At 43.4% G+C, this 14,637-nt stretch overlaps 1 protein-coding gene across 3 annotated transcripts; it reads left to right on the forward strand.

The window, feature by feature from the left end:
* Window positions 1-4,365: 4,365 nt before the first annotated feature.
* Window positions 4,366-9,706, forward strand: Lipt1 (lipoyltransferase 1). Of its 3 annotated transcripts, none has more exons than XM_046440323.2 (2): window positions 4,366-4,473; window positions 8,527-9,706. In XM_046440323.2, the coding sequence occupies exon 2, from the start codon at window positions 8,528-8,530 to the stop codon at window positions 9,647-9,649; it is 1,122 nt and encodes a 373-aa protein (XP_046296279.1). In that variant the 5' UTR covers window positions 4,366-4,473; window position 8,527; the 3' UTR covers window positions 9,650-9,706. The 3 variants fall into 3 exon arrangements, with proteins under 3 accessions (XP_046296279.1, XP_046296278.1, XP_046296277.1); XM_046440322.2 differs by having other exon boundaries at window positions 4,437-4,566; XM_046440321.2 differs by lacking the exon at window positions 4,366-4,473 and adding an exon at window positions 4,493-4,742.
* Window positions 9,707-14,637: the final 4,931 nt, after the last annotated feature.

The following is a 14,637-nucleotide window of genomic DNA, read 5'->3' on the forward strand; positions in this document are numbered from 1 at the left end:
AGGAAAATTCCTACTGAAACTCTGAAAAGAATCCATTTCTACCTGCATAATATAAGACTCAGCCCTATCATTGATGGTATCAGCATTGCCAACTGTGAACACAGAATGCTGCTTACTCCAAGAGATAAGTCTTGGTGGATACCCTTCTAACTGAAGTAAGGACTGGTTTTTGTGGAAGATTGAAAGAGATGGTCACAAATTCTTTGGGGTCCTCTCACCAAGAAATGAGGGGTTGTCATGAGTGGGTTATGCCATTAACATAGACTAGACATGTTTGTGTCTTTCCACAATGTCAAATTTATTGAATAACTGTAAATTCACAAACTATATCACTTTCATTGGGATTAATTCACTGAAAATACACTCAGTTCACTTGGTGTCATGAGTGCAGCAGTCACAAGTTCTTTTATTCCATCCCAATCTTCGTGGCTACCACGCCGGCAGGTCACTGGGCCTGTTCTGGGAGCTGGTGGCGGCTCTGTTCTGCCCCTACTCCAATTGGGGTGACGTGTCTGTCGTACCAGCAGGCCACTGGGCCTGTCCCGCTGGTCGGTCGCAGATCTGCCCACCTTTCGGGCACGGGTGGAGGCTCTGCTTTGCCCCTACTCCAATTGGGGTGTCGTGACTACCCCGCCTGCAGGATGCTGGGTCTGTTCCTGGCAAGGGAGGCGACTCTGCTCTGTCACTACTCCAATTAGGGTGGTGTTTGTACCCCGCCGGCAGGCTCCTGGGCCTGATCCGCCGGTCTGTTGTAGGTCTGCCTACCTTGAAGGCGCGGGCGGCGGATCTGCCCTGCCCCTCCTACCACGCCTGCGGACCCCTGGGCCTGATCTGCAGGTTGATCACTGGTCTGCTCACCCTGCGGGCACGGGTGGCGGTTCCGCTCCACCCCCACTCCAATTGGGGTCACGTGACCACCACACCGGCAGGGCCTGATCCGGGCGTGGGATAAGGATCTGCTCTGCCCCTACTCGAGTTGGGGTGACGTGTGTACCACACTGGCAGGCCACTGGGCCTGACCCGCCAGGCTGTCACAGGTCTGTTTACCTTGCAAGCGCGAAGGGCGGCTCTGCCCTGCCCCTCCTACCACGCCCATGTACTACTGGGTCGTGGGTCTGCCCACCTGGCGGGTGTGGGTGGCGGCTCCGCTCCGCCCCCTCTCCAATTGGGGTCACGCGGTCACCACGCTGGCGAGCCGCTGGGCCTGCTCCGGGGGCTGGCGGCGGCCCGGCTCCTTCCCTCTGGCTCGAGGACAAATTGAGGAGACTCGGGTGACTGAGCCTCACCCCCCTTACCAGGAGACCAACTGCTTATGTCACCGCTGGTATTGATGAAGATCTCTCCTCCACCGCTTTCTGCTGACATCAGATCTCTGCCATGTTGGTATCCTATGCGAATGGCAGCATTTCGTTCCCCTTGCCGGGCAACCCAAGCAATGGGTGAGTCCTGACCTGCCCTCAGCAGGACCTGGACCGAGACACAGTTTCCGCGGGCTCCTAGCCCCGGTCCAGGGAAGTTCCGGGAGCCGGAACTCGGCCGCTCCGTGCTCGGTGTAAGCTCCTATAAGTGTAAGCTCCAAGAAGCAGCCCCCGCGGGCTCAGTTCCGGGAGCCGGAATTCGGCCGCTTAGTGCTTGGTGTATGCTCTGATAGGAGCAGGGTCCAAGAAGCAGCCTCCGCGGGCTCCGCAGCCCTGAGCCAGGGCGGTTCCGGGACGGTTCCGGGAGCCGGAACTCGGCCACTCTGTGCTCGGTGTAAGCTCCTATAAGTGTAAGCTCCAAGAAGCAGTCCCCGCGGGCTCAGTTCCGGGAGCTGGAATTCGGCTTCTTGGTGCTTCGTGTTTGCTCTGATATTAGCAGGGTCCAAGAAGCAGCCTCCGCAGGCTCCGCAGCCCGGAGCCAGGGCGGTTCCGGGACGGTTCCGGGAGCCGGAACTCGGCCGCCCCGCGCTCCGTGTTCACTCCGATAAGATCAGATTTTAAGAAGCCCCCAGGCGCTGAACCCTAGCAATCTGTCTGCAAGCCGCAGGCGAATTGCAGCCTGAAATTACCTGTTCTATGGCTGAATGAGCTGCGGTCAGTCAAAAACAGGTGTGGTGACGTCAGTTTACCAACATGGTGGCTGCTGGCCTCCTCTGTGGTCTGACCGGTGTGGAGAACCGAGATGGACCGCTTCCTTCCCCCGTCTCGAACCCAGAATTCAGCCCTGAGTGCGGTGCTTGCGCGTCTGGCAGAAACTGCAGCGCTGTAACCCTGCGTCTCTATCCCAGCGCGCCTTGCAGACTCTAGCCGCGGGGCTATTTGCTTAATAAGCAGTGTTACCCTCCGTGCGACAAACCTCTCGCGTTTGAGTCCCCGTAGCCGATCCTCATGCGATGGAAATCCTTCCTCCAGGTTCCGGCGCACCCCACTATTGCTGGAAATTCCTAACAAGATATCCTTTAGCCGTCCTGACTTGTCATACTCCCACACAGTGAAGCAGCACACGGGGGTAATGCACTCCCCTCGCCGCCATCTTCCCTCCTCCCCATCCCAATCTTAATAATATCTGCAGTACTCAAGTCACATCATACTTCACACAGTGATGTACATACATCACAGAAATGCTAACGAAGGGTTAAAGTGGCCACAGGTTTCCAGAGGCTGCAGTGAGAAAAAAGGTAGAGAGCAGGTGCAAAGGCAAAGAGTCATTGCAGGTGGTGAGATCAGTGTTTAAGGAACCAGTTCTCATAAGTTGAGAGTCCAGAAGGTAGGCACTTAACAGGGTCATTTGACATGGGCCTCGTCTTGTCATGGGCAGGAGAAACACTGAGCAGGAGAAACTCTGGGGACAGAGTCCAAAGTCCATTGATGTGGCATTGTGGGCAAGACTCATGATTAGTGACAGGATCAGAGTGCTGCCATGTCCAGGAGGGTACTCCTCCTTTTATGGGCCTTAGGTGAGGGGGTTATATCTGGTGACTACAATAAACTCATGAACCTGGTTTTTCTGATATGCATTTGATTGTCCATGCATACATGTGCTTCTAATTTAATAAGTTCACAGGTGGTCATTTTTTTAATAGACTCTTTTTGAAAAAAAATATTTTTCAGTTGTTAATGGACCTTTATTTTACTTATTATGTATATGCAGTGCTGATAATCGAACCCCATGCCTCACACATGCTAGGCAAGCACTCTACCACTGAGCCATAATCCTAGCCCCACAGGTGGTCATTTTTATTAGCATGACTAATTAACTTATCAGTGTGTGCCTTATGATTGTGCTGTGTAGCTGAGGGTTATTCTTTTCAAAAAGTTCTGTATGTCCAAAATATGATGATTATCTATTTGCCAAGACAAGTTACCAAGTCATTCTGCCTTGGCACTGACACTCAAATTGGAGTAGCTCAGGACAAACTGTTGCTTTATAAAATGGAGTGACTAAGGGCTAGGCACTGCTGTTCTACACCACATGGAGTAATTTGGAGCAGGGCACAGCCTGCTCTTCACAGGGGGCCATCATCCCATCCCTTAACTCTCCACTGGCTTTCTCAAGTGCTGCCTCCAGGTGCTGAACTGAGCTGCTTCAGCAAGTAGCCTGCACCAAGTGCCAGAGTGTGAATAAGGATCATCTTGGATCCCCTCAGCTCAGCCACCCCTTGCTGAATGGAGCCACAGGGTAAACCCAGGTGAAACCAGCTTGCTCACATAATTCTTAGAAATAATAAGTCATGTTTGAGGCGCTTTATCACACTGCAATAACTAGCTGAAATCTTGGCTTTTGAGAGAATTTCCCGTCTGGCTGAAGGGAAGGACTTTTTTGCCAACAATGAGTACAACCCAATGTGTCTGCTTTTTGATCCACTCAGTCCAACTTATTACCATCTCTGTGTTGCGAATGCCAACGTTTATTCCTTTAAATGCAATTTTTCTTTCAAAAATGATTTTAATTTTCCCTTTTGAGTTACCTGCCAATTGAACTGAGAGTCCATGCAGTCAGTAAAGAGCACTTGCTGGTACTCTTGCGGGCTGTGACCTGAGTGCTTTGGGTTTCTGGGGACTCCCCCTGAACAAGCCTACGAAATGCCCCTTCCACCTGGCGCACCTGCCTCTCCTACCTTCGCCCCGGGACGGCCGTTATCTCTGTGCTCTCACACAGCGAACTGCCATCTGAGCTGGGACTTTATAACTTTCGATACTTTTATTCAAACGTGGCCTGCGACCCTGTCTCAAATGTGGTTTTGCGTTAGTTGGCACGCCCCGAGGGAGCCTTAGGAACCCCGCCCAGCGACCTCCTAGGCAAACAGGGAACGCTGGGGAAGTAGCCACGCCTCCTCCGGCCCTCGTGGGCGGGCCGGGCCGGGGTACCGCCTCTGCTCTTGGGCGGGGCTTGGGGTGGTGCGCGTCGCGTGCGCAGCCGCTGAGCGCCCGGGGTCGACCCGTTGTTCTCCGGTACCAGTCCTCCCCCGCGGGTAGGTGCTACCGGAAGCAGCAGGTGAGAGAAGCCGGAAGCGGATCTAACGCGAACGCCGCGTGGTGGCGGGTGGCAACGGGCCCAGCGGGGCGCTCGGGGTTCTTCGGGCGGCGGGTAAGGACAAAGATCCCCGAGACGGGTTCTGCGTGCGCGCGCCTCTGGTCTTCAGCGGCTGGTGCTGCAGGCTCTGCAGCCTGTGCTCCGCGCTCGGCACGACCTGATGGCTCTGTTAAGAGCGGCCGATCCAGAGCCCCGGTCGGGTGTGTCAGGTGGCAAAAGTAAAACTCTGGGTAAGGTTTTATGATTAGCCGGGATTATGCTCTTTTTGTTTTTTTAAAATCTGGTTTCTGTTTGGTGATGGGGAAGTATGTTTGGCAGTGCACAGTGACAACGAAGTGTCCCGCAGAACAGGGACATGAGAGCGTCTTCTGAGGAAAACGTGTACGGTTCGTAATTACAGGGTGGTTGGTAATTACAGGGTTAGAGTAGATATGCAAAGCGATTTTTAAAAAAAATTTTGCTAGTCTTTCAAAGTCTTAGCTATATCCTGGCAACTTTCATTTAGTCCGTACCTATCTGCCACAGGAGCATAGAGCCAAAGAGAGGCACACCTGTCCCAGCGAATCCAAAGCTCCCGAGGAGTAAACACTATCCTGGCTTAAGAGTAGAATCTTTCCTGGTCCCAGGAATTGAGGCGGTTTCCTCTGGACCCATCCCATCTGATATTGAGATCATATAACTCAGTCTTGGTTCTGATGCATATTTACCAAAGTTAAGATAAATAGCCTTACCTGTAGTCCTATAGCAAGTAGTTGGACAGGCCTAGAGGAATCTCTCTCTGGTCAATAGTTTATGGTTCTCTCTGTAAACCAGTAAGTTCACATTTAGGTTTTCTTGGACATACCTTTCTTTCCACTTTTCTCTGTGTGATTCTTGTTATCCTTTAGGGCTCAGTTATAATGTTACATTCTCACTAAGGCCTAGAATAGTTTGTTACATAAGCATTCAACCTAACTCCTTTATCTTTGTTCCCATGTCATCTTTTTTAAAGATGAGTAGTTTAACAATCCTATTTGAAATTGAAGCCTAATGATTCTTGCATATACATTTTCAGTCTTCCCTCTCCCAGCTTTAGTTTTTCTTCGTCCTACAGACCTTACCCCCCTTAATTACTTGGCTTACTGATGAATCCCAAGTGGTAAGAAGAGTACATGTCATATAGTTGATGCAGAATTTGTCAAATTCATACCTTTGCTGGGTTGTGTTTCATTCATAATATATACACAGTGCCTAGATGAATGGAGAGTTTGGCATTATTAAAATACATAAATTAGATCAATTCATGATCCATACATTGGATCAATACATGAATCAGATCAGTTATAGAACCCTAGCAAATATTATTTTTGACCAATATTTTGTGGATTATGGTTAATTTTTCAAAGTAAATGCCACTTTATTGCATCTTGGTTATGAGTCATTGTACACTTGAGAGAACATAATGTTTTATGACTGGAACAGAAAAACAGAGATAGGAAGGAACACTATAATAACAGTTAACATTTCCATGCAGTTCATATTGGCCAGACAGGAATGGTTTATGTGTAATAACATCTAATTCTCTTAACCATTCTGTGAGGTCTGAGACAGCTGAAGCAGCCAGAAGTTAACTACTTCCCTAGGGTTATTCAGTTAGTAAGCAGCAGAGCCAGAATTAAAATTTAAGATCTTAACTACTTTGCTATCCTGCCATACTCTGCATATATTAACAAGAGTATGTTACAAGGTCTTTGAGAATCTCTTCCACAAACACTTTCTGGCTCATTAGTGTCCAACATACCTCTGACCCATTTGTCACTGTTTCTCCCTTGGATCACATTGGAAGGGGATCCTTTGTGCTCCTTCTGAACTCTGGATCCCAGCACCATCACTTTCTCAAGGAGCTCCCTTCACCAGTGTTACCTTCTTCTTCCAGTTGTCCTACCAGCAACATCTAAACTTGCTTCGGTCTCTTGCATGTTAGGTTATCTCCTAACTCCACATTTCTTCTATTGCCCTATCTTCTCCATTTTACAACTAGAATATATTCATTGAATCTGTGGACCTCCCAGTCACTCAGCATACTTGGTTCTTGCCAAGATCACTAATAACTTTCTTAATGAAGATCTGTTTTCAGCATCTTACCTCCTTGAAACTTCCATAATGCCCTATTTAAAATTTTTCTTCTTATTATTCTCAGTTTTCTTTGTGAGCTCTCCCTCCCTTCTCTTCATATCTGTTAAATGTTGCTGCTCTTTAGGGTTGTGTTGAAGGCTCTGTGTCTGCTTACAGAACCCTCTTGAGACAATCTAATTTTCTCCCATGGCCTTAGTTACTTTCTTTTCAGCCCTGTCCCATTGGCTGACAAATAATCATAGACACTTAAGTTCAACACAATTAAATGAACCAAATATTTTCACCCCATACCTCCTCTTCCTGTGAGACCTGTACATTATCAGTTAACTACTCTTTTTGTCTCTAGTCTAGCCTTTCTTTAATCCATGCACAACACTGTGGAGATAGTTTTGTATGACTCAACACTTTTCTGCTTAAAACACATCAGTAGATCATAGCTGCCTAAACAGAGAATCCAAATGTTTTAGGATTACATGAACTTGTCTCCTCCCTTCTCTGTCTTCTTACTACCTGTGCCTAGCAGGCATTCCATAAATATTTATTGAATGAGTACAAGACTTTATCAAACTCAAACAAAACCAAGAACAAGGAGATTAACCAAAGAAATGCAATCTGAGTGCAGAGAACTTCCTAGGACAGTAGAGCTGTGAGCATCAGTGGAGCTAGAATACTATCAGTGTAACTGTCTCTTAGGAAGGCCTACCCAAAACATGCCTTAGTAGTAGAAGATCCTGATAGTTTCAGCCTTTGTATATGCCTTTGCATATGCTACTCCCATCAACCATCAAATTTCAACACTGTTCAAGTATCCCTTCCTTTATTAAACTCTCCAGATGTTTCTTAAGGGAAGGTATAAACTGATTTTTCTAGTCTCTAATCTAGCCGTTCTTTAATTCATACTAATTTAATATTGACCTAAGTAAAAGTTATGCTGGCAGTAAATCATATATTCCAAGTTGAAATAGGAATTATTTTTATAACGTTGTAAAGACATAATTAGAACTTTCCATAGAGATGTTCATGAATGCATTGTTGATAATACAGGAAAACTAGAAAAAAAAAGCAGTATAGACTAAGAAACTGAGTAAACTGGCTTTTTTTTTTTTTTTTTTTTAATGGTACTGGCAGTTGAACCCAGGGCTTCACATATGCTAGTCACTGAGCTACATGACCAGCCCAGTGCTTTTAATTTGAGAAGGATTTTTGCTAAGTTATACATTGTGACTGGCCTTGAACTTGTGAACTAATATATTTAATAATAAAATATTACACAGTCATTAAAGCTGATTTTAAAATAGATTTAATGTAGAACGAGAGCCAGGCACAATGATGTATACACCTGTAGTCCCAGCTACTTGGGATGCTGAGACAGGAAGGTCACTTGAACTCAGGAGTTTGAGGCCAGCCTGGGCAACATAGTAAGACCTCATCTTAAAAATAAAAATAAAAAATCATTTATATGTATATACATAATTCCCAGAAGACATAAAATGGGTTGTTCATACCAAAATGTTAATTGTGGTTCTTTTCAGCGGTGGGATTATGTTTTCTGTTCTTTTGTTTACCTGTTGTTTCCTCATTTTTTTTCAATGAACATGTATTATGAATTCAAAATAATTTGTTTGGCTTTGGTATGTGTAATGTATTTGCTGCATCATTTTTTGTTTGAAAAATATGTGCCTTCATTTCAACTGAAATTATTGAATTTTATCTTCATTTTTTTTAAAGTACTTTGTTATAGAGTTGCAAAGACTAAAAAGCCAACAGGCAAGAAAAGCAATCAGACGGGACACCTAGTTAAGTTTGAATCAAATAACCAATAACTGATGGCTAGAAGGTAGAATTTAATTTTCCTTTTTTCATTGAATTAATTTGTTTTTTGTCTTCCATTTTTAAAAGCATGCTGATCCCATTTTCAGTGAAGAACTGCTTCCAGTTGCTTTGTAATTACAAGGTTCCAGCAGCAGGCTTTAAAAACACTACAAAAGGTGGGCTCATTTTACAGTCAATTTCCAATGATGTATATCAAAATCTGGCTGTAGAAGACTGGATCCATGACCATGTAAACCTAGAAGGCAAGCCAATTCTTTTCTTTTGGAGAAATTCTCCCTGTGTTGTGATTGGTAGGCATCAAAATCCTTGGCAAGAATGTAACCTGAATCTGATGAGAGAAGAAGGTATAAAACTGGCTAGGAGAAGAAGTGGAGGAGGAACAGTCTACCATGATATGGGTAATATCAATTTGACTTTCTTTACAACCAAAAAAAAGTATGATAGAATGGACAATCTGAAATTAATTGTGAGAGCACTGAATGCTGTCCAACCCCAGCTGGATGTTCAGGCTACCAAAAGATTTGACCTTTTACTTGATGGTCAGTTTAAAATCTCAGGAACAGCCTCAAAGATTGGCCGGACTACTGCTTATCACCATTGCACCTTATTATGTAGTACTGATGGAACCTCTTTGTCTTCTTCACTAAAGAGCCCTTACCAAGGGATCAAGAGCAATGCTACTACTAGCATACCTTCTTTAGTGAAAAATCTTTTGGAGAAAGATCCCACTCTGACCTGTGAAGTACTGATGAATGCTATTGCTACAGAGTATGCTGCTTATCATCAAATTGATAATCACATTAATCTAATAAATCCAACAGATGAAACACTGTTTCCTGGAATAAATAGCAAAGCCAAAGAACTACAAACTTGGGAATGGATATATGGCAAAACACCAAAGTTTAGTATAGACACTACTTTGGATGTGTTATATGAGCAGTCACACTTGGAAATTAAATTATTCATAGATATAAAGAATGGAAGAATTGAAATCTGCAATATTGAAGCACCTGATCATTGGATACCACTGGCAATATGTGACAAGTTAAATTCAAGTTTTATTGGCAGCAAGTTTTGCCCAACTGAAACTACCATGCTGACAAACATTTTACTTAGAACATACCCAGAAGACCATGAACTACATAGTAAATGGGATATTCTTTGTGAAAAAATTAGAGGAATAATGTGACTTCAAGTAACTATTTATATTGTCAGTTTCAATGAGAGAATAAAACTTTTAAATGCATTGTATGTCTAAAAAACAAAAAAGCTGAGTGCAGTGGCATCTGCTTGTAATCCCAGCACTTGGGAGGCTGAGGCAGGAGGGACACTGAAGTTCAGGAGTTCAGCGTCAGCCTGGGCAACAGTGAGGACCATGTCTGGGGAAAAAAGCCTAGTCTCTTTCAGTAACTTCTCCCCATTTGAAATTGTTTATTATCTGTCCTTGTTCATCTTCTCTTTTGACATCTAGAAAACTCTTTCTTCATTGATTTAGTTCCTGGCACACATTTATATTTCAGCTCCTTCACTTCTTATTGCCTTGGAAATGTATACCACAGTAGACAGTCCAGCTTCACAATTGCTTGTTTTCATACCTCTATTGCCACCTCTAATATCATAATCTCTAAAATTCTCTCATATTTAAAATATTTTCTTGTCTTTCCATCTTCTCTCACTAAATGAAACCCATTGCATTTTCCCCAGCCTTTGACTTTAATCTCTCCTACCTTCATTTCCTTCCCTCACCAAGCCTGAATTATTTCAAGTATACTGTACTTTCTTACCAATGTTTTCATCTGTTTTTCTCCCTTGACCTACCATTGCCACTTAAAAAAAAAAAAAAAAAAAATATATATATATATATATATATATGTATATCCAATCAATTTTCTATTTCTATACCTAGATGGCAAGCAATCCAGGGGGTAAAATCGTATAATCATGCAGATTTGCCCAATTTCATATTTACAGTTTTTAACTTACCACATCTTTCTGTTGGTGTCAGATTCATCTCATCTCTGGTTGACTTCCTCTCATTCTTAAATTTTGCAGTACTGGTGATTGAATCCTTGGCCTCACGTATGCTAGGTAAGCATTCTCTGAGCTACATGTCCAGCCATTTTTTTTTTTTTTTTTTTTTTTTTTTTAATTTTGAGATGGTCTTGCTAAATTGCTCAGGCTGGTTTCTAACTTGTGACCCTCCTGCCTCAGCCTCACAAGTAGCTGGGATAAGAAGTGTGTGCCACTATGCCCGACATTCCTCTCATTCTCAGGCATCTTATTCCTAAAGGTTACCACTCTCACAGGCTCCAGAATTCCACTAGTCTTTGTAAGGAAAATAAAATAAGGGTGACACAGACACAAGATGCAGAGGCAGGAAAAGTGACTGCTTGTCCAAGTGGGCACGTTTATTTATATCAATAATTTACATTAGATCATTAGTACCATATCTACATTATTGTTTATACAGTGTCAGTAAGATTGCTTATTCTGCAGTTACAGTTACAATATGCAGTGTCAGGAGATTTGTGCAGCTCTTAAGAAAATCCATTGTATAAAGTTACTATTATGTGGACAGATTTAGGTTCAGTGAATCATTGTGGTTTTCTAACAAGAGAGTCCCTATATTCCCCAGGAGCTGTGTGCCTGAGATGAAGGTTGAAGCTGATACGACTTTAACAGAGCTTTCTTGTGAAGGACATCTCTAAAGCAGCCAGGCATCCCATGTCTTTACACAGAAGTTTCCCAGCAGCCAGGCATTCTGTGCCTTTGCACAGAAACTTCCTAGCCACTAAGCATGCCACAATCACAAAGTTTATCAGAGACCCCCAGTCCCAAACACAGAGCCCTTACAAGTCTTCACAAACCTTGATTCTTAATTTGTTGAGAGTTGAAGTCTTCAGAAATGAGTCTTTTAGCTCCAGGTTCTCTACTTCAATATTTATCTTTTCTTTCAATCTCAGGAGGAAGTGCCTCCCTTGCCGTAAGTATAACCTCTCTAATTAAACCTGGATTTTTCCTCTCCTGCTTGTGTTTGGGACTTGCACCATTATATCTTCTTTATCTTGCATTTGTCTTCCCACTTTTACTGAATCCTTAACCAAAATGAATGAACATGTGTCCCTTTTCCCAAAACATTCCTGCTCAAGATGCTTGTGAAAAGATTCTCAATGTTTTCATTACAAAATTTCTTCAGAGTATCATTCTTGTTGACCATTTCCTGTCTCTACAGCTGATTAATTCTCATACTGCTTTTATTTCTAAAATATACTGTGTGTTAGTATTGAGTGCCTACTATGTCAAGCACTAGACTAGATATTGGATGTTCATAGGGAGTTAAAAAGACATGATCACTGACCTCAGGAATTGACAGTTTAGTATAATACCTTTCAGACATTTTAAAAATCAGACCAAAGTAAAAAATATATTTTACATTGTGCCTTAACACACATTTATGCATACCTAATAAGCTTAACAATATGATGCTTGTTCCTTACTATTTACTTCTCTGATATTTTCCTTTTTTTTTTTTTTGTGTGTGTGTGTGTATGTGTCTTTTAAAAATTGGTTCTGCGTGCAGTGGCACAAACCTGTAATCCCAGTGGCTCAGGAGGCTGAGGCAGAAGGATTGTGAGTTCAAAGACAGCCTCAACAAAAGCAAGGCCCTAAGCAACTCAGTGAGACCTTGTCTCAAAATACAAAATAGGGCTAGGATGTGGCTCAGTGGTCAAGTGCCCCTAAGTTCAATCCCTGGTGCCCGCCCCACACACCAAAAAAAAAAAAAAAAATTGGTCTTTTTTGTTGGGGGTACTGTGGATGGAACCTAGGGGCACTTAAGCACTCAGCCACAACCCCAGCCCTTTTTACTTTTTATTGTTCTTATCACTCATTAATATATCAAGACCTCAGTTTTAAAATCTTTGGCTTAGGAGAAGATAATTAGTTACAAGATAAAAATGATATTAAGGAAAAGCTGAGATAGTGATTAACAGGCAATAATAGGGGTTACCTAGGTAGAACTACCAGGAAGATGACATTTAAACAGGATAAGAAGAAAGCCATGCAAAGTGGGTGGATGGGGAGGAGAGTATTCAAGGTTATGTCAGTTATTGCTGTGTAACAAACCATTCTAAAACTTGATAGCTTAAAACAAGAATCATTTTACTCATAAATATACAATTCGAACAGGCTTTGGTAGGGATAGCGTATTTGATCCAACAGCATTAACTAGGAGAATTTAACTGGAGCCAGAAATATCTTCCAAGATAGCTTATTCACATGGCTGGCAAATGAGTTGGTTGTATGCTGGGAGCTCTTTGGTGACTGGACTGAGGGCTTTGGTTCCTCTCCATGTGGACTGCCTGGACTTCCTCACAAGCAGGTGGATGGGTTCCAAGAACAAGCAACCAAAGAAGCAGGGCAGAACCTATTTTATGCCACAGCTTTGGAAGTAATATAGTATCACTTCTGGGGTCTCAAGCACAAATTCAAGGAGAGGGAACACAGTTACTCATCCCCACAGAAGGAATTTCATAGTCATAAGATCTGCAATGAGATTTCAGTGGCAAGTACAATTTGCCAAACAGAACAGCATACAGGAAGGCTCTAAAGCAGGAAAGACTGGGCTTCTTGACAGTGTTGAGGGAATAGGCAAACAAGGTGGAAAATCAGGAAAGGTGAAGGTGGAGATGGGTAGAGACCAGATCATGTAGAGACTGATAGGCTACAGGAGAGCTTGGTCTTAAGTGCGACAAGAAGTTTTAATAAAGATTACTGTTCTGTGGAGAATGGACTGGAATGAAGCAAGATTGGGAGTGGCCAGTAGTTGGAAGCTACTGCTGAGGTGCAGGCAAGTGCCATGGAAAGAAGTGGACAGTGTTCGGCCCTTGTTAAAAATTAAGGATGGCGGGGATGGGGCTGTAGCTCAGTGGCAGAGTGCTTGCCTAGCATGTGTGAGGCACTGGGTTCCATCCTCAGCACCACATTAAAAAAAATAAAAAAAAAAACCTAAGGCATGCTGTCCATCTACAACTATAAAAAAATTTTTAAAAATTAGGGATAGCAATGAGTTGAAATGCATTCTGCTGTCATATATAACTAATTAGAACAAATTTTTAAAAGAAAAAAAAATGAGGGATGGATGATTCCTATTTTCAGGACATGGCTTAATTTTGGTTCATTTAAAAAGGAAATAATGAGACTATGTTAACTTGCTAGGGCTACCATAACACCCACTGATTGGATGGCTCCAAGTTCAAGATAGGGTGTCTTCTGAGACCTTGGCTTGTGGACAAGCACCCCATATTCCCACAGCTTCCCTCTGAATGCATGCATATCTGTGAGGTCCTCTTAGGACCTCAGTCACATCGATTAAGGCCCACTCAAACACTTCATTTTAACTCAATTGCCTCTTTAACGACCTGATCTCTACATATGGCTACATTTTTCTATTTTTTAGAAGAGGAAGAACAGGTGTGGATGCAGGGTTCTGCCTACAACAGGTTATCTCAAAGCAGGGATGGCCTAGTGAGGAAGATTTTAATTTCACAAATATGATTTGTGAGGGCATGGATACAAGAGCTAGGCTGTGCCAGTCAGAGGCACCTGCTCCAAACTTTGAAAGTAGTGATGCAGAGAACCCTAAATGGGTGAAAACCCTTAGACAGTCCAGGAGCCTGACTTTCTGGGGTAGTAAAGGCAGTGAGGCTGGCAGTGGCAGTGCCAGTAACAGAAGTGATGTAGGCTACCACATCCATCCCTTATCACAGGGTGACATGATTAATTCTAGGTTACAAATCTTCCCTGCAAAGCCTCCACATTTCAGTCTATAACTCTCATGGTGATGGTTTAAACCACTTACCAGCCTTTTAATGCTCTCCACATACATCCTGCTTACATCAAGTAGCAGCAGTTTTTATTGCTTTTTACTAAGAAAACTTACTGTTACAGTCACTCCAGGAAAGTATGGGTTGAAGAAAAGTGGTTACTACCTACTTCAGGGGAACTGTAGTGTTTTTTTGATTTGTGTCTAGAATCAAACCCAGGGCCTTGAACATGCTAAGCACACACTCTACCACTGAGCTAGCACCCTTGACCCCAACTGTACTGTTCAAAAGGAAGGATGGAAGAGAAATGCATGTTTCCCAGAAGCTAAGTTTCAAGAAGAAAAGGACCAGC

This window comes from Marmota monax, unplaced genomic scaffold (assembly GCF_021218885.2).
Source record: "Marmota monax isolate L192 unplaced genomic scaffold, Marmota_monax_Labrador192_F-V1.1 WCK01_AAM20220418_F8-fsc00210, whole genome shotgun sequence".
In the NCBI taxonomy this organism is placed as follows: domain Eukaryota; kingdom Metazoa; phylum Chordata; class Mammalia; order Rodentia; family Sciuridae; genus Marmota; species Marmota monax.

Coding starts and splice junctions, on each gene's coding strand:
- Lipt1 (XM_046440323.2), top strand. CDS start 8,528: ATGCTGATCCCATTTTCAGTGAAGAACTGCTTCCAGTTGCTTTGTAAT.